At 38.1% G+C, this 26,146-nt stretch overlaps 1 protein-coding gene across 2 annotated transcripts in view; it reads left to right on the forward strand.

Annotated features, from left to right (window-relative positions):
* The first annotated feature begins 1,508 nt into the window (after positions 1 to 1,508).
* c4 (complement component 4) overlaps positions 1,509 to 26,146 on the forward strand; it is a 41,562-nt gene continuing 16,924 nt past the window's right edge. The window contains exons 1-25 of one of the 2 annotated variants that reach the window (XM_017708598.2): positions 1,509 to 1,721; positions 2,695 to 2,887; positions 2,988 to 3,165; positions 3,255 to 3,325; positions 4,199 to 4,284; positions 4,719 to 4,801; positions 6,975 to 7,062; positions 7,159 to 7,264; positions 7,610 to 7,736; positions 10,697 to 10,812; positions 11,671 to 11,838; positions 13,286 to 13,483; positions 14,354 to 14,545; positions 14,741 to 14,887; positions 15,955 to 16,084; positions 16,210 to 16,269; positions 16,409 to 16,612; positions 19,191 to 19,308; positions 19,482 to 19,552; positions 21,043 to 21,182; positions 21,719 to 21,922; positions 23,107 to 23,158; positions 23,247 to 23,330; positions 25,095 to 25,298; positions 25,401 to 25,476. In XM_017708598.2, coding sequence (XP_017564087.2) covers positions 1,660 to 1,721; positions 2,695 to 2,887; positions 2,988 to 3,165; positions 3,255 to 3,325; positions 4,199 to 4,284; positions 4,719 to 4,801; positions 6,975 to 7,062; positions 7,159 to 7,264; positions 7,610 to 7,736; positions 10,697 to 10,812; positions 11,671 to 11,838; positions 13,286 to 13,483; positions 14,354 to 14,545; positions 14,741 to 14,887; positions 15,955 to 16,084; positions 16,210 to 16,269; positions 16,409 to 16,612; positions 19,191 to 19,308; positions 19,482 to 19,552; positions 21,043 to 21,182; positions 21,719 to 21,922; positions 23,107 to 23,158; positions 23,247 to 23,330; positions 25,095 to 25,298; positions 25,401 to 25,476 — 3,158 coding nt within the window. In that variant the 5' untranslated portion in view covers positions 1,509 to 1,659. Of the gene's footprint in view, positions 1,722 to 2,694; positions 2,888 to 2,987; positions 3,166 to 3,254; positions 3,326 to 4,198; positions 4,285 to 4,718; positions 4,802 to 6,974; positions 7,063 to 7,158; positions 7,265 to 7,609; positions 7,737 to 10,696; positions 10,813 to 11,670; positions 11,839 to 13,285; positions 13,484 to 14,353; positions 14,546 to 14,740; positions 14,888 to 15,954; positions 16,085 to 16,209; positions 16,270 to 16,408; positions 16,613 to 19,190; positions 19,309 to 19,481; positions 19,553 to 21,042; positions 21,183 to 21,718; positions 21,923 to 23,106; positions 23,159 to 23,246; positions 23,331 to 25,094; positions 25,299 to 25,400; positions 25,477 to 26,146 lie in introns of those variants that run through there. The other variant, XM_017708599.2, reaches the window with a different exon arrangement.

A 26,146-nucleotide genomic window follows, 5' to 3' on the forward strand; every position in this document is an offset into this window, starting at 1 on the left:
AATGAAATAAATACACTATATTGCCAAAAGTATTTGATCCTCTGCCTTCACACGCATATGAACTTGAGTGACATGCCTTTCTTAATCCATAAGGTTTAATATGATGTCGGCCCACCCTTTGCAGCTATAACAGCTTATAACTCTTCTGGGATGGCTTTCCACAAGGATTAGGAGTGTGTATATGGGCATTTTTGACCATTCTTCCAGAAGCGCATTTGTGAGGTCAGACACTGATGTTGGACAAGAAGGCCTGGCTCGCAGTCTCCGCTCTAATTCATCCCAAAGGTGTTCTATCTGGTTGAGGTCAGGTTGAGGTCACCAGTTGCTTTGTGCACTGGTGCGCAGTCATGTTGGAACAGGAAGGGGACATCCCTAAACTGTTCCCACAAAGTTGGGAGCATGAAATTGTCCAAAATCTCTTGGTTGTTCCGAGCCCAACTCCTGAAGAACAACCCCACACCATAATCCCCCCTCCACCAAATTTACATTTAGCACAATGCAGTCTGACAAGTACCGTTCTCCTGGCAACCGCCAAACCCAGACTCGTCCAGTGGATTGCCAGATGCAGAAGCATGATTCATCACTTCAGAGAACACGTTTCCATTGCTCTGAAGTCCAGTGGTGGCACTTTACACCACTGCATTCAATGCTTTGCATTGCACTTAGTGATGTAAGGCTTGGATACAGCTGCTTGGCCATGGAAACCCATTCCATGAAGCTCTCTATGCACTGTTCTTGAGCTAATCTGAAGGCCACATGAAGTTTGGAGTTCTGTAACAATTGACTCTGCAGAAAGTTGGAGACTTTGCTGACCCCACTCTGTCATTTTACATGGCTGTCGCTCCCAATCGCTTCCACTTTGTTAGAATACCACTGACAGTTGACTGTAGTATATTTAGTAGTGAGGTAATTTCACGACTGCACAGGTGGCGTACTATCACGGTACCACTCTGGAATTCAATGAGCTCCTGAGAGTGACCCATTCTTTCACACATTTTGTAGAAACAGTCTGCATGTCTAGGTCCTTGGTTTTAGACACCTGTGGCCATGTTAGTAATTGGAACACCTGAAATCATTTGGATGGGTGAGTGAATACTTTTGGCAATATAGTGTAGAAGGTGGACTTTTGCTCAGTACTTTAGCTCACTGGTTCTAACAGAAATTTAGAAATGTAGAAATTTCTTTCAATTACAGACATTTGCCCTGTGCCAAAACCTGTGCTTTGCAAAATATTAAACACACAAAGGGCGATTGTAAACATCTGCACAAAAATAGACAAAGCACAATGCAACCTATTTTCTTCGGGCCTTTTTGCACACATTTACAGCCTAGCAAACAGATTTTTCTCATAGTCTATTGCATAACAACTGTTTGAAGTGTTTGTTAAATGTGTGTGCCTTTGCCGTGACTATCTCCCCCTCTGTGTTCAGTTCAGAAAGAGGACAGTTTCTGGGAAATCATGTGACTTGAACAAAACTTTTGCCAAGTTTTTTTTTTTTTTTTGGTAGTTTTAGAAAGTTCAAGAACTTGATTGCTATAAGCCCACTTTGCTGGAGCTGTGGAGAGGCTTTCTTTAAGACTCTTCCTTCTGTAATGATGGACCTGCTCTAAAAAACTCAGTCGATATAACGTGACCTGGCTGTGCAGCATAACGACAACATGATCGTTCTCCTGCTTTTCGGGGCTTTTATGTGCCTAGCAGTGGATGCAAAGAAACCAACGTGAGTAATTCTAAATATTATATATATATATGAATAAAAACGTAAAAAAGTATTCAGTCATAAGAGCTTTGATCATGCCCAGGTTAAATTATGTTTTGTTGATTTTGTACATGAAAGTTAGTTAACCCATCTTCTACAGGGAACATGTTTTAGTGCACAGTTGCTGTGTATTTGCTGAATTTCACATTTCATCAAAACATAAGATATATAAAGGGTGCCATAACATTTGCATGGACCACATTTATGTCTTATTTTTCCCCTGTATGTTAAATTCAGTAAATCAATGGCAATTGTGCGTCACAATGTGCAGACATGTGTACATAATTTAATTTAGAAGAGCAACAAAATGTGTAATTTGGCACAAGGTCACCAAACTTTAGCACAGGACTGCTCATTTAAGTCTTAATATAATATAACACAGAATACAGGCATAACATTATGACCACCTCCTTGTTTTTACACGCATTGTTGATTTTATCAGCTCCACTATGTTTTATCAGTGCACTTTGTAGTTCTGCAATTAAATATTGCAGTCCATCAGTTTCTCACAGCACTGCTGCGTCTGATCCACTTGTACCAGCGCAACACACACTAACACACTACCATCACATCAGTGTTACTGCAGTGCTGAGAGTGATCCACCACTCAAATAGTCCCTGCTCTGTCCTGTGGGGGTCCTGATCACTGAAGAACAGCATAAAAGGGGGCTAACAAAGTCTGCAGAGAAACAGATGGACTACAGTCTGTAATTGCAGAACTACACAGTGCCCCTATATAGTAAGCGCAGCTGATAAAACGGAGAATGAGCGTAGAAGCAAGGAGATTCTCATAATGTTATGCCTGGTCGGTGTATATAGGTGATGTTTCGTCATGGCACTGTAAATCATCATCAAAGATAATGCTGTAGGCTTTACTGGGGGATCACAGTATCACCTTAATTGGCACATGTGCTTGTATTCCACTCACACTGCAGGTGTCTCATTACTGCACCTAACATTATCCATCTGGGGGAGGAGGAAACAATCAGTGTGCAACTGCATGGAGCCACTAAAGCCATCAGTGTAACCCTGTCCATCAAACATCCAATAGGCGGGCAGGTGTTATCGGAGAGAAGAACCGTGACCTTAAGTGGTGTTAACCAATACCAAGCTGTGGTGATCCTTAAGGCACGTCCAAGCATCCACCTTCCCCTGAAATGATTGACTAAAAGGTGCTGTCACTCTTTTATGTCCAATACTATATCCAGTACCATATCTTCTTCTTCAGGTTGACCCAGTTCTGTACAGACGATTTGATGTCACAAGGAACTCCGGGTATATTCAACTTGTTGCAGAGAGTGAAGTGCTTGACAAAGGAAAAGAGATGGCAAACATCCTTGTGTCAGCCAGAAGAGGATACCTTTTCATCCAAACAGACAAACCCATCTATAATCCAGGAGAGCTTGGTGAGAAAGGAAAGCCTTTTCAGTGGAATGAAATAGAGATGTGTCTTATTAGTAAGAGTGTGTCAGTCATTTTGCACATCGTTTTGCAGTGAACTACAGAATCTTCACTCTAGACAACTACATGCTTCCTGTAAAAGAAGTAGTCTATGTTCAGATATTTGTGAGTATCGTTCAATATAAAATATGTGCAGTATAAATCATTGTACAGTATTATACAAAACACCACCCTTTATGTAATTTCCAGTCAGAACACCCATTATTTAAAGTTAGTCAAGTAAATAATCATCTTTTTATGTTAAATGAAGTAATTTATTTTTAGGGAGGGAAAGTCAGAGGAAAATGAGCAAAAATTAGCAAGAAAATAAAAAATAATATAGAAAAAATGGGACTCTGAATCCTAACAGACCACCAACATGGGGGTATGTAAAAACAATCAACAAGCTGCTGGTCTTGTCAGAACAATGGATTGTAACACTTTACTGTAGGGTGCTGTTCATAAGGCTATACGACACTTACATAAGCTTGCCATGACAACTGACGTAACCGTGCATAAATGTTTATAAATGCTCATTCCAATAGCCTACATCTGTCATAAACACTACTTTAGCTAACCTTGATCAAAATTGGCAAATATAACCTCTATAATAAATGACGCCTACTGGAATAATTACATATAAACACTTATGTAGGGTTATGTCAGTTGATATGACAAGCTTATGTAGATGTCATGTAGCCTTAAGGATAGTACCCTACAGTAAAGTTTTAGCAGAAAACGCAGACTGAACTTTGGAGGAGTGGAAAAATATCCCTGCAAATTTCTTTGAAAAAGTGAAAGTGGGTCTCCTGGACAGAATAGAAGCTGTAATAAAGGCAGAGTGGATATACTATATACTGAAAATGTGATTTTATACCAAATTGATTCAATTTTCTTTGACTGGAAATTAAATAACTGATTGTTGCTCTTTTGTACACCATTGTATTACATTATATGATATTTTGAGTTTAAGAATGAAATTAAACCGATTTTCTTTAGAATTGCAAAGGCCTGGTGGTTTACAGTCACATCATGCAGTCTGAACAAATCCTGGAAAGGTCTATCAGTATTCCAGATGTGGAGCTGTAAGTTGCACATTTATTTATTTTTTTTATTTAAAAATATTATGCAGTAGATGATCACTGTTGCCGATGACCAGCCTTTAGTCCAATAGATCTTTTATTGTTATTTTTTTCACTTGTCAAAACTGTATCATATTCAGAGAAGGTCAGGCTTACTATTGAACTACTAATATAACCACTTAATAATAGTAATATGCAACCGCCTTCCTGCTGCCATTTACACACTAGATTTGATTTGCAAGCCTGCCAAACTGCACCAATTAGTGTCCTTGGGCATGACTCCTAATGTTCTATCTAATGATTAAACTGCATTAACTAATTCAGTACTTTAGATATATTTTTCATGCCATATGAAGTGTACACTAGCACTGAATCAGAGAAAGAATTGTTAGATTTTGCTTGCTGCCTTACCATGTTAAGCTGGCTCACTTTTTCAGGGCTGGCCACTGGAAAATCACTGCTTCATTTTCTAACTTTCTAACGCCTGAAACTTCAGTGGAAATCGAGGTCCGAGAGTATGGTGAGTAGCATTGAGAAGATTGCCAGTTCCTTTTGACAGCAACATGTTTTTGTCGTTGTTGTTGTTGTTATTCTTTCCACTCCTAACACCCTGTAAATCACAATGAAAGCCATCTGGGTTGATGTTCTTTTTACAGCAGTAACCTTGTCATGTGCTCCCACTATATATTGTCTCAAATAACTGTAGTTACACATTAAGAATACATAGAGTGTAACTACTGCTGATGTATACACAGTTACGTCTTTACTCATGTAACTGTAAAAGTGTATCTTTATCACTGTAACAGCATCATTATACAGTACTTTGTAAAAGATTACTGTTGTTACTGTATAAATATCATGACATTAGAAAATGGTTAACTTTGATGACCATACAAGACAAGTATCTAAATGTTAGGAAACATCCGCAGCTAGCTGTATGTTAAGGACGTTAAATGTGAGGAAGTGTCTACGGCTAGCTAAATGCTAGAAATGGGAATGTTAGGAAATGGCTATGGCTAGCTAAATGTTAGGAAAGCTAACTGATGGGAAATGTCTACAGATAACTAAATGTTAGGAAAAGTCTACGGCTAGGAAAGCTAAATGTTAGGGAAAGCTTATGCTAGGAAAGCTAAATGTTAGGAAAAGCCTATGGCTAGCTAAATGCTAGGAAAGCTAAATGTTAGGAAAAGCCTATGGCTAGCTAAATGCTAGGAAAGCTAAATGTGAGGAAATGTCTACAGTTGGCTAAATATTAGGAAGCTTAATGTGAGGAAAGCTGGCACTTCATGTTCAGGTGCAACATCAGTGCTTATGTAGGTAGTTTCACCTTCTCTTACAATGAGAAAAGTCTCTTTGGAAAATCAGCTATTCACCATTTTCACATATGTAATGACACAAGAGAAAATATGCTGTTACATTTGTGTAATTACATGAGTAAAAACTGATGTTAAAATATGTGTATGTACATTATCTCTGCTAGTGTAGTTGTTGCATGTGTTATTCACAACACACTTATCAGAGACACAACATAAAGTAGGACCATTATGGTAATTTATTCTGATTTTATGTCTTTAACCTGAGTGATAACTGCTAAAAAAAAAAATCAAGGATTTGCTTTATATAATTCCAGGAGGCCTCTGCCAATTCCACTTATCTAAAGCTAAACCCTTAAGTGTTGGCAACCCTGTAGTCATTTAGTAAAACAGCTTGATCAGCTTTATTTAGTCTATTTATTTATTTTTTAATTATGTGAAATAGTAGGTAGAAGTGATCAAGAGGATAAAAACAAATACTGACGGTGGTGAGAATGCCTGACTGAAACCAAACAGGGTAATGTGAAAGTTTGCGTGGTATGATTGTGTAAGACTTCAGTGCTGCTTGGAGCTCATCCACTAAAGAATTTTGTAACCACAGCTGTGGTCAGCCAGACTACAAACATGCATAAATCTGTGGAGGAGAGCTTGCTTTCACAATAGAGGAATTGCCCACATAGTGTTATCAAACATCTAGCATATGTCAACACTGTTTGAACATCATTACAAATGTCCTTTGGCTTTTTCACTCATTTGGCTAAATGTTTTGACCAATTTGTCCCAATTCTACGTTTTTTAAAAATAGAATTTCTTGCTTATTAATCAAGATGTAATAAAAAAAAAAGTAATTCAGCGTGGTTTGGTGTGAAATGCTTCATTCTAGAGAAACATACTGAGTCAGAATTGTTCACAGTGGTGATAATCGGAACATCCCAAATGTTTATTGCCTCTAAAAGCCACTTTGGAGAAAGTTATTACATGAAATAGCAGTGAATGGTGACTGAGATGTTGTTTTTCAATAGCTATAGGGTGCATGCAGGCTAGTCAAAATAGTCTCCAAAGAAAACTTTTTCCAGTTTTACCACCAACATTACATATAAAACCCAAAAGATACAGGTTCACAGGATGTTTTGGATGGTAAATAAAATGGCTAAATTTGTGTTGTAAACACTGAGACCCCTGGTTCCTATCACCACCCAGAAATCTGAGTCTGAAATAAGAGTTTCACATCAAACCACTGTGAATGATTTATGTCAATGATAAATTCATGCAGAACGTTTGAAAACAGGTAAAAAATTATTTTTAACCATATTCTGTATTAACATCAAGCAGAAATGAAAAATAATGAAAAACATGCGCATTACTAATCTTTGTTTTCAGTTCTGCCTTTGTTTGAGGTCAATATACAGGCATCAAAACCTTACCTCATGCTGAACAGTGAGATTTTTCCATTCAGCGTCTCTGCCAGGTATGTTTCCTACCTTATTACCACTTACTTACAAAACAAGCAACTGTATTTAGTATTTTGCATCTTGTTTACCTTATTTATGCATGGTGTCCACAGATACACATATGGAAAGGGAGTGAATGGCATAGCATATGTGCGGTTCGGACTAACTGACAGTAAAGGAGAGAGGACATATCTAACCGGGATTGAAAAACAGACTGCAGTAAGTAAATTATCCATATGGAACACTTTTAGAAAGTGTTGTCAGAACTTAGTTTTGTTTGGTTTTATAATGGAAAGCAACAGTTGACTGCAAGTATTCATACTTTGTAATTGCAATTGTATTATAAAACATATTTTGTTGTAATTTCTTGTTCTGTGATTTATAACATACAATGAACTGAAGATGTCTCAAAAGACAGGCTTTCTTCATTAGGCACTAAATAGAGCTGGTTCACTACTAATAAAACAATGGCATCGTAAAGAAAGCAGAAATGCTCAGTTCTGAAATCTGGAATTTTGATTGTGAATGTCAAGCCTTAATCACAATCTTTATTCTGCTATTTAGGTTGAGGATGGCCGTGCAGACCTTTCAGTCCTCAGTGCAGAATTAACGAGCGCTGCTGCTAATCAGAGCAAGCCGAATATAGAGGGCATGTACCTTTATATCGCTGCAACAGTTCTGGAAAAAGCAAGTGAGTTTCATGCTGTCCAGTTAGAAGATAAGCATTCATCATGTCTGTGTTTCACAGACAGACTTATCATCATTGTTCTCATAAAACACTGTTAAATCGCAGTTCCTATAGAACTATGATATTTTCTGACTTTTATCATCAAATAAAGTGCTCTTTGATGTACAGTGCAAAGGGGAACTGATCAAAATCTCTACATAATTAAATGGTTATGATGTGAACATTGTCATTCAGAGTAGCTTAATATGAAATGATCCATACTAGAAAAACATACAGAGGCAGTATTTTCCACAGTGGTGATGATAGGAATCAGACCTCAGACCTCAATATTTTCAAAAATATTAAGAAAAGCTTTGACTACAATGTATTTCCTCAACTCTTTTAATAGTGGAGGGATACATACAGTGTATTATAAGGCAAATTAGTCCCCAAAGAGTATTTTTTCTGATTTTCCATCATTGCATATAAAAACTCAGATGACACATGCAGGTTGACTGGTGATTTTGGTAGTTAGTAAAGTATCTATATTTGTAGATGTCACAACCCCTGGTTCCTATCACCACCACTGTAAAAAAAAATCGGAGTCAGTAAGTTTCTATACAATGAACCATTTAACCTCAAACTACTCTGGGTAACTTTGCTCACATCTCAACTATACAATCATGCAGAAATTATGATACTTCCTTTTTTGTTACCTCTTGCGTACAAGAGGTAACAAGCCCCAAACCCTGCTGGTTTCCTACGTCCACACTTAGCAGACCTATAGGGCTTGGTTTAAGCAAGTGCATTTGACACAGTCTTGTGAGATGTGCAGGCTCTGTTTGAGCTGCAGGTGGTATATTGATCACACCCTTATTTTAAATGAGCTAATTCGGGTTATCTACAGTATCTGGATTCAGATTATTCGTGTAATACAGTGTATGACACACTCATTTAATAAACAAATGCACTTTACTACTTATATCAGAATATGTTCCTTTCCACTATGTTGGTCAGACAGCTTTAAACAATCCAGCCTCGAATTCATGTGCAATTGTGGACTTTTGGAACACGAGTGCAGCCTTTGGGACTGGCCTGAGGTGTCTTACAAAGTCACTGACTGACGCCCATTGTTGACATAATATCTTATCACCTGCATACTCAATCTAGGGATGGATGATATCAATTATTTTCTTGTTAATCTGATACCAAGTAATAACAAGGTTAATACCATAACACAAATACAGATACTTTTAAAATGGGCATTTGTTGTGATACATATATGCATTTATTTGTCCATTACAGTCCATTATTTTCTAAAAAATCATTTATTATCTTCAATAATTCCAATGAAGTTGGGACGTTGTGTAAAACAAATAAAAACAGAATACGATGATTTGCAAATCCTTTTCAACCTATATTCAATTGAATACACTACAAAGACAAGATATTTAATATTCAAACAAATAAACTTTATTGTTTTTTGCAAATATTCACTCATTTTGAATTTGATGCCTGCAACACGTTCCAATGAAGTTGGGACACTGGCAACAAAAGACTGGAAAAGTTGAGGAATGTTCAAAAAATGCCTGTTTGGAACATTCCACAGGTTAATTAGAAACAGGTGAGTGTCATGATTGGGTATAAAGGGAGCATCCCTGAAAGGGAGCATCCACTTTGTGAACAACTGCGTGAGTCCAACAGTTTAAGAACAACGTTTCAATGTGCAATTGCAAGGAATTTAAGGATTTCATCATCTACAGTCCATAATATCATCAAAAGATTCAGAGAATCTGGAGAAATCTCTGCAAGTAAGCGGCAAGGCAGAAAACCAACATTGAATGTCTTCCGATCCCTCAGGCGGCACTGCATTAAAAACCAACATCATTCTGTAACGGATATTAACCACATGGGCTCAGGAACACTTCAGAAGACCACTGTCAGTGAACACAGTTCGTCGCTCCATCTACAAGTGCAAGTTAAAACTCTGCCATGCAAAGCGAAACCACATATCAACAACACCCAGAAACATCGCCGGCTTCTCTGGGCCTGAGCTCATCTGAGATGGACTGACACAAAGTGGAAAAGTGTCCTGATGAGTCCATATTTCAAATTGTTTTTGGAAATCATGGACGTTGTGTCCTCCAGGCCAAAGAGGAAAAGGACTGTCCAGATTGTTGTCAGCACAAAGTTCAAAAGCCAGCACCTCTGATGGTATGGGGGTGTGTTAGTGCCCATGGCATGGGTAACTTGCACATCTGTGAAAGCAAGCAGCGTCTTTTTCAGGCAATGCTTATTTCAGCAAGACAATGCCAAGCCACATTCTGCATGTGTTACAACAGCGTGGCTTCATAGTAAAAGAGTGCGGGTACTAGACTGGCCTGCCTGCAGTCCAGACATGTCTCCCATTGAAAATGTGTGGCACATTATGAAGCGCAAAATACGACAACGGAGACCCCTGTTGAGCAACTGAAGTTGTACATCAAGCAAGAATGGGAAAGAATTCCACCTACAAAGCTTCAACAATTAGTGTCCTCAGTTCCCAAACGCTTATTGAGTGTTGCTAAAAGGAAAGGGGATGTAACACAGTGGTAAACATGCCCCTGTCCCAACTTCTTTGGAATGTGTTGCAGGCATCAAATTCAAAATGAGTGAATATTTGCAAAAAACAATAAAGTTTATCCGTTTGAACATTAAATATCTTGTGTTTGTAGTGTATTCAATTGAATATAGTTTGAAAAGGATTTGCAAATCATCGTATTCTGTTTTTATTTATGTTTTACACAACGTCCCAACTTCTTTGGAATTGGGGTTGTAAAAAATAATTTCTATCCTGTATGCTGGACACTTGTATAGCATGAATACAATGCAGCCACTGGTGATCCAGCAGAACAAGGTTAGTCTTGTTAATCTGTCTAACCTCCTACCTAACTACCTATGTATATGATCAGTTAAATCTTCCTGTATATACCTGGTTACTGCAGGTGGAGAGCTGGAGGAAGCAGAAAGCTCATCAGTGAAGATCGTGACTTCTCCATATATTGTGGATTTATCAAAGACAAAACCATATTTCACTCCTGGTGGCATCTTCTCCATCCTGGTATGTGTCAAAATCAGGTTCCGTAGATTTGCACAGAGAAGAACCATAAGCTTTATAGAGAATTCATTGGCACTGGACAAATCTGGATAACAGACTTTTAGTTCCAGTTTCAGACTGGGATTAAAACTAGTCTTGCACTTCACAGCTTTCTGAATGGATATTTTCCATTGAAAGAAAATGCCACATATTTTAGCTCCACTGATTTTTCCAAATTCATTGAGATGTAAACAAAGTAATTCAAAGAGGTTTGATGCAAAATACTGCTTTGCAGAAAAACGTACTTATTTCTTTGGTGGTGACAGGAACTAGGAGTCTTGATCTCTACAACACAAATAAAGCCATATTTACTATCCAAATACAACCAGTGAACCTATGTGTGACCTCTAAAGCTGATAAGGGTAAAATAGTGATAAATGGTAAAATAAATAATAATAAATTGAACATGTTTGGAGACTATCTCTCCAACATTAATTGGTTTATAATTTTGTTTTATGGCTAAATGTTACCATGAAACAATATATCATGTTTTAGGCAACGTATTCGTAACCATTTTGTATATTCTGTGAGGGAGCTTTTAAAGCCATTAAATGTTTTGGATGCCTGGTTACTATCACCACCACTGTGACCATTCTTTAGAATTATTGTGCTCACATCAAACCATCCGGAATGACTTTATTTACATCTTAACAATTTAATTATATGGAAATCTTGATAAATCACTGGAATTCCCCTTTAGTGGAGTAGATGTTGCTACACTGTTCTATCTTGTTCTTTTTCATTGAGGTACTACTATAAATATGTATTCGGTGGATATATTCTGAAATGTGAACTTGAAATTTTGCCTATGCTACTCTACAGGGCACCACAACCTACCCAGACGGCTCCAGAGTGGCACGTTTAAAGGTCAAGGCAACCATCACCATAACTCCAGCTGAAGTTCTGATCGAGGAAAGCAGGAGCGACAACATGGGGGCTATAGTCATTAGCTTTCCAGTGCCGAAGCTGGCTAGAACTATGTCTATAAAGGTAACTTTGTTGAATGTTGCTCATTAAAAAACAGAGGTAGAACAACTATAGAGAAATTGTATTTAAGTGAAGGGATGTGTCAAAAATAATTAAATGAAATTAATTCAAGAAGAATCCATCTGAACTTGATGACCTCTGAGAATGTGACTGAATTATTTACTGTCATAATATCTTCATCTGTTTAATACTGATTTTGCATTTGAGACCTAAACATTGACTCAGACTTTCTTTTCAAACCTGTGTGTGTGGTGTTAATATGTGAGGATATAGATGTATATGGTCTGAAAAAGTCCAGCTGGCATCTCTGACATTTAAGTGATTATTTTTGGCTTTGCAGGGCAACTCACAGTGCATGCTCACAAAAGCTAAACATATTTTAGTGTGTTCTTTAGTCTCCACACACAGTAATGCTACATTACTGCACTGAGCTGCCAAAGGAAAATTATAATAATATAACTATCTGTTTTTTTTTACTACTATACAGCTACATTATTCAAAGCCTACTAAAAGCTCAACATATAAACTTATTCATCCAGCTCCAGATCATGAAGCTGAGTCTAGGAGGAATGGAAATATTCTGCTTACATTTCAGTGGTGAAGAGAACATGACAGTTTAACACAAAAACAGAAGGAGTGATTACATTACATACATTAGTATTTCTGAGGGAAAACTTAAAAACTATGCAAATTTACCACAGAACATGGGGTTTTGTTTAGACAGCTCCACCATATCATTTCCATTTGACAAGTGCAGATGCTACAGCATATGTTCCCTTTCTATTGACAGCTCCAGTGTATCTTCATTAATCAGACTTGCCTCTGAAAAGTTTTAAAAGTGAAACAACACCAGGCTAAACTACTGAAAAGCAGCAAAAGAAAAAAAACATGCACAAATATGGTGTGTGTGCCAGAAGCATTGAATTTTTTCTGAACACATCATACATCTTCACATATGACTGTCACACACAAAGGCTCTAAAAGAAAGTCTGGCTCAATGTTCAGATCTCGAATTCAAAATCAACATCATACCGATGAAGATTCCTCACCAAATTTTCTTTGAATACACTTTCAACGCACTTGCGTTGATTAATCCACTCAGGGAAGGGGTCTGATCCACAACCCACATTACAAAATATTTCTCTGCATGTTGTATGCAATGGCACATTTCTGCCAGAGAGGTCTCCAAATCCCCAGATCTTGCATAATGTAGCTTTAAGTATAAAAACAAAGCAGAGTTTCTTTTTCTACCCCATTAAAGCAATGCTATTTGTGGACAATCTGGGGGAAGCATACATTTCACAAACTATGAATCTTTGTGTCATAAACTACTCTCAAATGCATTGATATTTGGAATCCAGACACTTAATTATAGCTGCTTTGTTGTAAAACCTTGTTTATATGTTGTTATGCAGCTAAACGAGGAAACATTTTTGCTTATTTATGGCAGATGTCTGTGGAGGGACATGAAGGGGAAGTCATCACTAATGCAGCTAGCATGACATCCACTGCCATCCAGCCTGAGGGGAACAGTTACCTGAGTCTGGAGGTAGAGCATCAGGTCCTAGAGCCCGGCCAAAGCCTGCAGGTCACATTCAGAGACATTGCACCTCCTGGAACAGCAAGGCCCTCACACATCTACTACATGGTAAAGACATCGAAACAGGTTTCCTGTATGGATATATGTGAATAGCTTTAGATGTTATGAAGTTGTATCTGTCTTGTGTCCTATTAAATATTTCTGAGGCATCTCTGAGACAACAGGCCAGTCCCAGAGTCATAAGCCAAAGTATAACAAGAACAGGACTGTTACGAGCATAAACCTCTCAAGAAAGCAAAGCTCCCATAAAATGCAGTAGCCAGATGAAGAACTGGCGGATGAGCATCACTGGTTGCTGCTAATCGACCTTCTTTAAGTTGTTTAACATTATATTCTCTGTAACTGGATATATTCTGCGTTAACTAGAGTAGGCTGAGCAGGTTAACATAAAGCTAACCATCTAACTAGATATTTTCTCTAAATGTCATTTTTAAAATGTTTTGTCTATATAAAGTCCATTAAAAAGAAATCTGAAATGTTGTGTTTTAATAATTTATAGTAAAAGTACATTAACTTAGCATTCATTTTACATTACTTTCAATTTGCTTATTATTTTGCCTTTCAATTCAGACTAATTCTGCTTAGAGTAAATGTAAGAACAGTTTTTGGCCATCCTAAATTCATCACAGATATTCAAAGTCACTAAAAGAAATTTCACATTTCACTTGAAGTATGTGACAGCCATATTAGCATATTCCCTTGTAGCAGTTTCACAGCAGTTTATTCTTTCAGTAGTGAGCTCTGGTATAGAACATTACAGACATGGAATCATTATTCCTTCTCTGAAGGCCTAGAAGGCCCTGAGGGTTCCACTCTAGTTGGGGACAGGTAAAATTATGTTGATTGGGCTAATATTCAAGTCCAGCATTCATAGGTCAGCTCTGCTTGTACTATTGCTGTTATCTTCCTTCTTTGCAGGTTGTGAGTAAAGGGAAAGTGCTGAAGGTTGGCAGCGTCCAGAGAACAGATCTGACCTCCACAAGCCTGGCCTTCTCTGCAGATATGGTGCCCTCATTCCACTTGCTGGCCTACTATTACATAGAACCTGAAGGCACCAGAATAGTGGCTGACTCGGTGTGGGTGGATGTGAAAGACGTGTGCAAAGGGAAGGTACTGTAGATACTGACCATACAGCTTCCTCCATAAATCTCTACTTCACGTCAAGATACATTTTCAAGTCACACTTTAAAATAAATGTCCATCACTTTAACGTAGTGCTGAAATTAAACAATTGTTAATGCAATCAATGAATTTTTTCATATACAAAATGTAACTTTCAGTAACATGTTTTTCTTCAATCTATAGATAGAAATAGCTCCTCTAAGTGAGCTGAAGCCTGCGCAGACTTTTGACGTGTTGGTCAGTACAGAATTAGACAGCAAGGTGGCCCTGTCTGCAGTGGATTCAGCTGTGTACATCCTCAATAAAAGGAACAAACTGAGCCCTCAAAAGGTAAAGCCTTATTCACAAGGTAACTGGATGTTAATATTGGAAATATTCAGAAATACTGATAGACATAATGTACTATGCATGCTGTTTTCACTTGTTTCATTTTGCATGTTGTTGATTTATTCATGTTGTATTACCTATGTTAGAGAATTTAAGAGGATCTTTATGGTTACCTTATGTCACCTTTTATGTGCTAGTACATATTTACCATTCACTTTAATCAAAACTGCTACCTTGTAATTTCACTTACACTAGCGTTCAATACTATTTTAATAATTTGATTTCCAATCAAAATAGCCGAAAAGTACAAGTCATTCATTTTTCAAGAATTACTTCTGAGGAGGTAACATAGAAGACAATTAGCTTGCATTAAAAATAATGGGGAAGCCAAAGAAGAAAGAAGAAGAAATGAACAAAAAAACAGGAGTTTTCAGAATTACATTTTTTAAAATGATTTTAAAAATTATGAAAAGTTACAGAGAAATTGTGACACCTAACAACCACCTCCAAGATCTAGTAGACCACCAAACCTGCCCCCATCAGATAAGCAGCACTTAAAGCTTTCATCTTTGAGAGATCTGGAAAAACTCGTGTTTTTTTTTCTTCAATAAACTTTAAAATAAATATACTTTTAGCTTTTTTCCTGATGCTGAAAAACGAGTAATTTGTGCTTAATGGTGATTTTGATTGGGAATTTAATAAATGAAAGGGTGGTCTCTGACTTTTGCACAGTACTTTAGGTATACAAATACAAACTGTAGCCCATTTGTTTTCCAGCTCAATTTATCAGTCCATTCATCATTAGTTTCTGACCACAGGACCGCTGTTGTCCAGATATCATTTGGGTGGTGGTCCATTCACAGCAGTGACACTGTTAATGGTGCTGGTACGAGTGTATCAGGCACAGTGGTTTCACTCTTAATATTGAAAGTGGACCACCACCCTGTCAAGACCTTTGATGAAGGACTAGAGGGTGCCTAACACAACAGATGAGCTCCAGTCTACACCACACTCACTTACAAAACAGGGGTTTCTAATGAAGCAGCAGTGACATTCTGACCTTCCCACAGATGTTTGAGTACATGAACTCCTACGATCTGGCCTGCTCTGTAGGCGGTGGAGAAGACTCCTCATCTGTTCTGCAAAGGATTGGACTCACATTCATCTGCAACTGTGCAGCTGAAACGCCAATCGTAACAAGTATCATTTTAAGAGTTTACTATACACCAGCAGATTGGAGCAAACACATGAACTTTATCAAACTTTTAAACTCATCAGTAATTCATTCCGTGTAATAAAGTCATTTTCTACTGTCTCCTGATTAGAGCATAAATGTTACAATGAACGTCATCGACACAAGAGGGATGTGGAATTCAACAAACTCAGTAAGATTCCAAATTGCCTCTGGCTCTGCTCTGTGTTTACAAGCTGTTTAATTCTCAAACTCAACCTGAAATAATACAACAAATTCTTAGCTTTTCCTGTCAGTATGAAAAGATGCATATGACGTTGTGGTATGTGTAGTCAACAGCTTCAAGCATGCAGAAAGAAAGTGTTGTGATGACGGAAGGAAGCTGGGCCTGATGCTAAGGTCATGTGAGCAAAGAATGAAACGCACAACCCACCAATCAGAGAGCTGCCGCCAAGCTTTCAAAAAGTGCTGTGAGGCTGCTACAGCATTGAGAAAGAAGGAGAGATTGAAAAGCAGGACACGCAACTTGGGACGAGGTGAAGCTCTTTGCATTACAGTGCACTGTAGTTAAGGCTTATCAATGGTAAGTCCTGATTTTCCTCAGGTTGGCTGCCCAGTTTCAAACATTAAAAAAAAGAAAAAATTCCTATTTTTCTAAATTAGTTTACCAAAATTTCCCCCAAATGGTAACTACACCCCACTCTTTTCAGCTAACTCCACCCCTGGCTCAACTTTGAAAAATGCTCACAAATGGGTGGAGCACACTGGGAGGGGCACTGCAGTGATGCTTGGGTTTGGTGGTGGATCTGCAAGGGAAACCGGGTGGGCTGGGTAGCTGTGTTTTTATAGTTAACATTAGCTACCATAAAATATGGACAGTGATAGGATCAAACAGCACTTTTGTGACTTAGGCGGCTAACAGTTTTTCACTACTACCATCCCCATCTTCCACGAGGGAAAGTATTTCTGATCAGAAGTGTTGAGCCTTAACAGTATGAGCCACTGACTTAATCTGCCGAAGAGTTAGCGTCTTCATTACAAACTAAGCTCTGATTAATTGAGTTAATTACAGTTGGTACAGACATCTGCCATATCGCAGCTTTGTGAAGTGGCTCAGCGCGTGAATGTGTTTCACTCTAGGTTCCTATGCTTTAATATTTATGAGTGTGGCACGAGTAGGGCGTTTTCTGGGGATCACTGACATTGACTGATTTGCATACTGTGACGTGTCACCATACTTTACACACAAAGACACATCATCCACGCCTATAGCAAAGTTGAACCAAAGAGGCAGTTTAAAAATAGAGGTGAGAAGTAGTTGATGCAGCATCTTATTAGATACACCTGTCAGCATGTTTTAATGGCAGAGCAGCTGCACACAAGCCTAAGATCTCTATGCACAATGCATACACACCACCACTGGACTCTGGAGCAATGAAAATGTCTTCTCTGGAGCGATGAATCACACTTTACTGTCTGGCAGGCTGAAGGACAAATCTGGGGTTGGTAGACACCAGGAGAACCTTACCTGCCAGAATACAACAGTAAAGTTTGGTGCAAGGGGTATAATGATCTGGGCTATTTTCAGGGTTTGGGCCTTTTAGTCTGAATGAAGATTAACATTAATGCTACAGAGACATTTTAGACAATTATAAACATCCAGTGGTAGACTAAGTACACAAAAGTAGATACCCAAGGTAAAATATTACTACAGTAAAAGTAGATGTGCTCCCTTCAGACCTCCACTTGAGTAGAAGTACAAAAGTATTTGCCTTCAAATGTACTTAAGTATCAAAAGTAAAAGTACTAAAAGATCATCTTAATCCATTACTATATTGCATCTGTAGGTCTCTGTTCATAAACATACTAGCCAAAGCTAATTTACTATGAAATTAAGTGTTTATATAAATTCAGGAAACAGACACACCAGTCAAAACTGTGTATGTGTACATATTTCTATATTGTATATTATTTACAAAAAGTTAGGTTAGTTCATCATTTATGTTGAATAGACTCTCCTAACATTTTACGCTGCTGCACTGGGCCGGTATGACCAGCAGGTCAAAACAAGCTCAAAACAAAGTGTGCACTGTGCCCTGATTGGTGTTCTTGCTTTGTGTTTCTTTCGTTTTGACATGTTATGTTTTTATATACACACATAAACCCAAAGGAACAGCAGATTTCTCAAAATGCAGTGGAGTAAAAAAGATATTTGGACTTTGAAATGTAGTGGAGTGAGAGTAAAAAGTCGACTAAAATGGAAATAGTTCAGTACAGTACAGATACATGGAAAAAAACTACTTAAGTACAGTAACAAATTACACTTACTTAGTTACTGTCCACCACTGTAAACATCCACCTTTGCACCTACAATGTGAGGAAGGCTCTTTCCTCTTCCAGCATGACTGTGTCCCTGTTCACAAAACGACTTACATAAAGAAGTGGTTTGTTAAGTTTGGTGTGGAGGAACTTCAGCACCTGCACAGAGCTCTGACATCAACCCCAATAAACACTTTTGGGATGAACTGGAATGTTGATTGCGAGCCAGACCATGTCATCCAACATTATTCTTAACTCACAGATGTTCTGACTGAATTGGAGTAAATTCTCTCAACACATTCCGAAATCTTGTGGAAAGCCTTCGCAGAAGAGTGGAGGCTGTAAGAGGTGCAAATTGGTGGCCAATTCCATGTTATCGTCAATGGTCTTGGAATGAAATGTCCAACAAACTCATATAGGTCTAAAGGTCAGATAAAGGTTCACATATTTTTGGCCATTTTGTGTATATAAATAAATACATGAATGGTCAAATTACATGTTAGATATGTTGTTATAATGGTGTCCAAAAGTAGTTGTGTAGTTATAAAGGTAGAAGTTGTGAGCATGAAAAATGAAGTAGGTATTGTGACTAAGCTTGTGTCCAACAAAAGTTCTGTAAGCCACGCTTACTCATCCCTCCTGATTGACATCAATAGCACAGTTTCCCCTTGTTTTTGCGAAGGCAGCCTCTGATCATCAGTCTGAACACCATTGTATGTGTTGAAATGGAGATAAAGAGAAACAGATCATCTTGACAGACATTCAGGCTTCTTTTCTCTCCCTTGCTTTGTGCAGTATCCAGCAGCATTGAGGAGGATGATTTGATTGATGAGGCTGCTATCTACCTCCGCAGTTACTTTCCTCAGTCGTGGATGTGGGTGCTCTTAACGCCAGACGCCTTTGGGAACATCAGGTACTTTGCAGTTTAGCCCACTTGGAAAAGATAAATTTGATGTTATTTTAATTCATAATCTTGAAGTTGCATCTCTAAAGTGGATACATTAGAAAGCAATATTCTTTTGAGCATTTATAGTTTGAAAAACACAGTACATCCTGGCAAGTTCACCTTTTGGATCATTTTTCCAGACATTCTGCAATTGCTCCAGACTCCATAACGACATGGGAGGTCCAAGCTGTGGGTATTTCTCAAACAAAAGGTACCCACCTGAGCTCAGCACCTGAACCATTAACCAACTCCAGAAAAATTGCTAATAAAAACAAAAAGCAGTGATTAGTAAATTCTGTTTGACCTCAATTAAATGGAAAACAGTACAAAAATATGATATTCAATGTTTTACCTTATGAACCTAATTATAAATACACACTTATTTTAAATTTTAAGCTGGCACCACATTCCAAAAAAGTTAAAGCATAAGCATGTTTACCATTATGTTTCATTACTTTTCCTCTAAACAACAACTTATAATCATTTGGAAAGAACATATCAACTGACAGCTTTGAAGGTGAAACTATTTGCCATTCTTCTGCTGTGCAACTGTACTGGGCCTTCGTAAATCTATAATTGGCTAGTTTTTGTATTGCTGGTGCTTGGATGCTTGTTTGGAGAGTTGAAAAGTCCATCAGCTCTGCTATTCTCTTTGGCTTGAGTTGGACTGATTTAGCTAATTTCCTTCATGTACTTAATGAAGTAACAACACAGGCAGCCATTGATATATAAATCTCATGTCATCAACGAGCAAATGAAATGACTCACCTGTGAGCAGACACGGTCATTGATGCCCAGGTTTGGCTGATGTTAACTGCACAGATTAATCCAAATAAGTTTTTTATTTCCGTTTTGTTTTTGGAAAAGAATAGAAAACAACATCCTTCAGTCTGACAGACTAACTGGTACAGGTCCTTTATAACTGTATCTAGAGTTTTGCATTCATGCATTTTGTTGCTGGCTAAGAAAATGAGTATCTACATTTTTATTGATTTTCACTTTTCTACAACATTTGAACATATTTACATAGTGTGAAAATTTCTTGATGAATGGATCAAAAAGAATGGAATGCATGGAATGAGGCCTTTTTACATTAACTTAATATCTATCATACTAGCATGCCAATTTTTAATGCAGTGCTGACCGAGAGAGTGAGGGTCACATGCATTTTGGTCTTGTAGTAAATTCTCTGGATTTCCTGAATCTTTTGATGATGATATCCACTGTAGATGGTGAAATACATAAAACCTTTGCAAGCGCTTGTTGAGGAATGTTGTTCTTAAACTGTTGGATTATTCATTGCTGCACTTTTTGGCAAAGTGGTGAGTCTCAAAATATTCTTGCTCCCTTCAGGGATGCTCCTTTTATACCCTCGCAGGACTGCATCAATTGTTTAAGGTGTATTTTGAACATTTCACAGCATCCCCATTTTTTAAATTGCTGTAGAAGCCTTTTTTAAAACGTTGCAGGAATCAATTTGGAATGAGTTCGTATTTACAAAAAACAATGATGTTGATAAAATAAAACTTATTACTATACTATATTTTTTTTAAATATATGTTCAAGTGGATTTGAGGATTCACACACACATTTTTTATTTTATTATTATTACTGTTATTATTATTATTATTTACTATTATTATATTTTTGGAAATTAACTTTGTATATTTCAACTCTTATTTGTTTGTTACATGCTTCCAGGATTTTGCATAGCAGATCCAAAGCCTTTGAGAGTCTTCCAAGACTTTTTTTTGTCTGTTAAACTGCCCTACTCAGTGAAGAGGAATGAGCAGCTAGAGGTGAAAGCTGTTGTGTACAACTACAAGCACGAGAGTTTAGAGGTAATGCTTATTAAAACTATGCCCAAGAGACTGTTAATAACTGTGTTGATATAATGTATTCTATCCACATAGAAATTATGTAGGACAGTGAGAGCCACAGCCTGACACATGCTGCTTTTAGCTAAATCATTTTAGTTTGAGACAGATTTATTTTTTCTTTACTTCAAATGAAAATCAAAACTTTTGAGCAACAATTAATTGACAAAAAAGGCATCAGAGGAAAATTTCTCCCACCCTACATGGGGTTATTTGTACAAAAATGTAACTTTTTTTACATGTTATATTTTACCCCACCAGAGTTTGCTCTGCACCCCCTTTAAAACCATGTACATTCAATGCATTGCTTTTATCAGGGCCTCATATGATCTAATATGCTGTTTAAGTCTGCCCACGTGACGTCTTCTCCAACAAGGGCCACTGGAGACTTAGTCTCAGATAGGTTTCCAAAGTGCAGCTGAAGTAATTTTTGTGGCCGCTAAATGTTTCAGTGCTCATCTGTCATGAATGGCCAACATGCTGGCACCTCTCTCCTCCAGGTGAAGGTGAAGATGCAGAAGGTCGAGGGTCTGTGTAGTGCAGGTGAAGGGGACGTGGTGCAGGAGGTCACAGTGCCGGGACAGTCTGCAGTGGCTGTTTATTTCACCGTGGTGCCTTTAATCATCGGGAAAATCTCCATCAATGTGCTGGCTTATGCCTCCCCCAGCGCGCAGGACCGGATACAGAAAGAGCTCAGAGTGCTGGTATTGTCGTGGCTGAAAACTTTAATTTTGGAGAAATATCTCTTAGAATAATAATCTCAGTTTGTTAATGATGGCACTAAATCCGAGGTGGTTAAAGCAAGTTCAGCAAAAATCAAGCGTTTTCCATATGTAGTTCATCAGCTAAGACAGTGTTGGTGTTTACTTTTTGCTTGTGGTTTCTTAGACCAAAAAAAAAAAACTAAAAATGGACAAAATGACCAACAAAAATAAGGCTTCAGGGAGACGGTACCACTGGTTTTAGCTAAGCGATATTTTATGGATAGCAGTGTGTCATATAGAGAAGCAAGTATTTATGAGATTACTTAACTACAAAAACCAGTATTAGGTAGGGGTGGGCAATATGACAATATTTATCACAGTGACAACATGATACACAATATGCTTTTCTATCTAGCATATCACTAATATCATAGTATGTTGCAGGAAAAGCATTTACCAGTGTTAAAAATTAAAAATACATACATACATACACACACACGCACACACACACACACACACACATATATGTGTGTAGGTTGGTCCAGCAACTGTAACTACACCCTGGATACCCCTGAAAAACTTTACAACATGCTGCCAGAAAACTAGCCATCAAGAGTTTGGTGGTAAGAGTGAATTGTTACTCATTTCAAATCAAAGACACTAGAGGAGATGTATAAGATCTCAATTACAGTGTAGAAACCATATTAACAAACCAGCAAAGAGCATTTCCAAAAGAAGAACGGTTAAACCAAACTTTAAGCTAGCATCAGCGCCGCTAAGGGGAGTAGGTTAGCAGTTAGCCAACACTGGGGTAACCAGCCAACATGAGACCCAAACCCCAAAGTACATTTCACACTCTGTCTGTAAGTATTGTGAAGTACAGTTTTTTCCAAGTTGCTCACCCCCAAAGTTTGATGCAAGTGTGCAATGACTGTCAGCAAATTTGCATGATGCTAATTGGTGGAATATAAGATTCCATTGGTTGTTGGCTACATTAGCCTCTCAGCTCCAGTGCATTTTGGCTAATCAACTACATTTGATGAAATTAATATGATTCATCAAGAAACTGCTGCTTTAATTCCAACTTAATAGGAATTATTAAACACCTAAACAATTAAAAAGCATACTTTAACATCTAACTGACAAAACTCTGACTTATCTGTGTCTTTGATTCCCACATATAGGGCGAAGGTGAACTGGTTTCTATCCAAACACAGCACAGCATTGATTCAAGGAGTAAGACATATTGTAACTAACTAAGAAACCACAGTAATCAGATTCATCTGGAGGTTAATAATGTTAGTAAACTGCTGATTCTCTACAGGTGACAAGAAACTGGAATTTGACATCCCAGCCCCTGAAGATGAGGTTCCGGGACAGGATTCTACCACCTCAATGAGCCTTAAAGGTGAGTAGCTCTGTCAAAAATATATATAGTTAGATGCACAGATAAAGAGAGATCAAATCTGTCTTGACTGGATACATGCATAATGTATATACTGCTAAGGAGCCTTGGGGTAGAAAGGCCATAAAACAGTTCTTCCGTGGCTGCTAGCACAAATGGTAACAACATTAGCATTACATACCAAACTAGCTAAAATCACTCTTTACAAAGGGATAATTAAAATGATCTAATTACACATCAACATGCCATTCTAGATTACATTCTGCTGCACTTATTGGTAATGTAATACTGCCTGGTGACTAACTTCAGCTGGCACAGTAAAGCTGTGACAAGGTCATTTTGTGTTACCAAAGATGTGATTTGATAGTGAAACCTATGGAGCCCTGCTGTTGACATCCTGTACAAATAAAAATAATGTGTAGCCCCGACTTAGTAAGGTGTGGGAATATGATGATTAAGGTGTGGCCACAACTTAGTAAAGTGTGGGAATGAACGATCTCATTCCCATGCCGTTGTTCTATGGTTTTGATTTTTTTCCAGATCTTTGTTTTTTTCTGTGTCATGTTATCCTTGTTTAACCAATCAACATTGCTTCTAACCCAGAGGTTGGCAACATGTGGATCTGGAGCTGCATGCGACTCTTTTAATGCTCTGTTGTGGCTCCACAGCAGATTTAGATTTTTAAGGGAAAATAAAACAATCCTCCTTTGCTGTAAAATAAAGCTCTGCTGATCGTTCAAGCAGTTTTAACAATAAATGGTCTTAAGCATTGGAGTTAGTGTATGACTACTGATTTACCCTTTAGCACTGAAGGTGTGCTGTTGTTGTTGGTCATTATAGCAACACATACTACAATCTCGCCTAGCTAGTAGCTAAAAAAATGGCAGAGATATTTAAGACAAGCATCAATAATTTGGAGGCAAATAGATATATTTGCATTCATTAGCACTCCAGCTGTTGACTGAAGTCAGCTTCTCAATTTGCCAGCTTCTCATTCAAATTTTCCTGTTCCACCTTAAATGCGGTTACATTGTGGCACCTCAGGCACCATTTAATGAGCTGACTTCTGCCTTGTAAAAAACACACACGTTGAGAGACATTTTACAAAAAACTATTCTACTTCTGTGGAAACATTTCCTGCTGGAGATGCAAGAAAAGTGGTTATAGCTGAGCTAAAGCTTAAACCAGAGTAAGTCTGCGTTTTCATTTATATTTTTTAGCCTACATCAGCACATACTGAGACATATTTACAGCCAAAATGGTAAACATTACTTAATAAATGCACATAAAATGTTGTGACTCCCAAAATTGATTGATTTTTGTTAAAAGGACAAAATGGCTTTTCTTAATATTTGGGTTGCCGACCCCTGTTCTCGGCCCATCCTTCAATACCACTAGATCTCATCGGTACTAATGATGAACAGGCAACAAAATCGATAAAGCAGGAATTTTCGGAACTGGATCAGTGACCAATGGAAAAAGCATAGTTCCAGTTTTCTAGTGCCAAAGGTTCTATAACTTTGTGCAGTGAAAAAATGCCTTTAAAGACTAGTCCATCTGTTGGAATACATTGATTGAATAGATACCAAATAAGCAAGTAACATATCATTTGGTAGATCCCCCCCACCCCCACCCCCCACATTATCTATTATAGTTAGGTCTTTTGATGGGTTCCAGTCTAATCATGCCCCAATAATGTAAGTGTGTGGAAATTTAGTGTAAATATCTTCAGTATTAGAATGAACATTACTGACTGTCCTGTTCTAGGTGGAGTGATGGGGGAGTCGGTAGATAATTGCCTGAACCTGGAGGGAGTGGACAACCTCATCCAGCTGCCCACAGGCTGTGCAGAGCAGACAATGGTGAAGATGTCTCCTGCTATTCATGCCATTAAGTATCTGGATGCCACCCACCAGTGGCTGTTCCTGAAAGCTGAACGCAGGGAGGAGGCTCAAGCCATGATCCAAGCTGGTGGGTCTAAAATAAAGAATGTGTTTAAATAAATGTGTTAAATGTCCAGCATCTGTTAGTACTGAGGTGTCTCTAACAAATGAAGGGCTCTTTATATAACAGGATATAACCGAGTGCTCACCTACAAGAAAGACGACGGATCCTATGGGGCCTTCCTGAAAAGACCCAGCAGCAACTGGTGATTCTTTTTCCTTAATTTAATTACTGGAATATGCATTGAGAGTAAGAATGTCATTGCAGTGACTTCCAAAAATACTGTCAGCTTTGATACACTATATTTCCTAAAGTATTTGCTTGTCTGCCTTAACATGCATATGAACTTGAGTGACAGTGCATTCTTAATACATAGGGTTTAATATGATGAAGGGCCCACCCTTTGCAGCTCTAACAGCTTCAGCTCTTTTGGAAAGGCTTTCCACAAGGTTTAGGAATGTGTTTATGGGAGTTTTTGACTGTTTTTCCAGAAGCGCATTTGTGAGGTCTGGCCTGGCCTGACTCCACTTTAATTCATCCCAAAGGTGTTCTATCAGGTTGGGGTCAGGACCAGTCAAATTATTCCACACCAAACTCATTCATCCATGGACTTTGCTTTGTGTGCAGTCATGTTGGAACAGGAAGGGGATATCCCCAAACTGTTCCCACAAAGGTGGGAGCATGAAATTGTCCAAAATCTCTTGGTGAAGCATTAAGAGTTTACACTTTACACTTGAGACTTTACACTTGGCACAATGCAGAAACTTCTCCTCGTCACCGCCAAACCTAGACATCCGCTGCCCCGCACTGTCTTTTTATGTGGCCTATCACTTTGTGGCTGAGTTGCTATCATTCCCAATTGCTTCCACTTCGTT

Source organism: Pygocentrus nattereri, chromosome 17 (genome assembly GCF_015220715.1).
Source record: "Pygocentrus nattereri isolate fPygNat1 chromosome 17, fPygNat1.pri, whole genome shotgun sequence".
Lineage (NCBI taxonomy): Eukaryota > Metazoa > Chordata > Actinopteri > Characiformes > Serrasalmidae > Pygocentrus > Pygocentrus nattereri.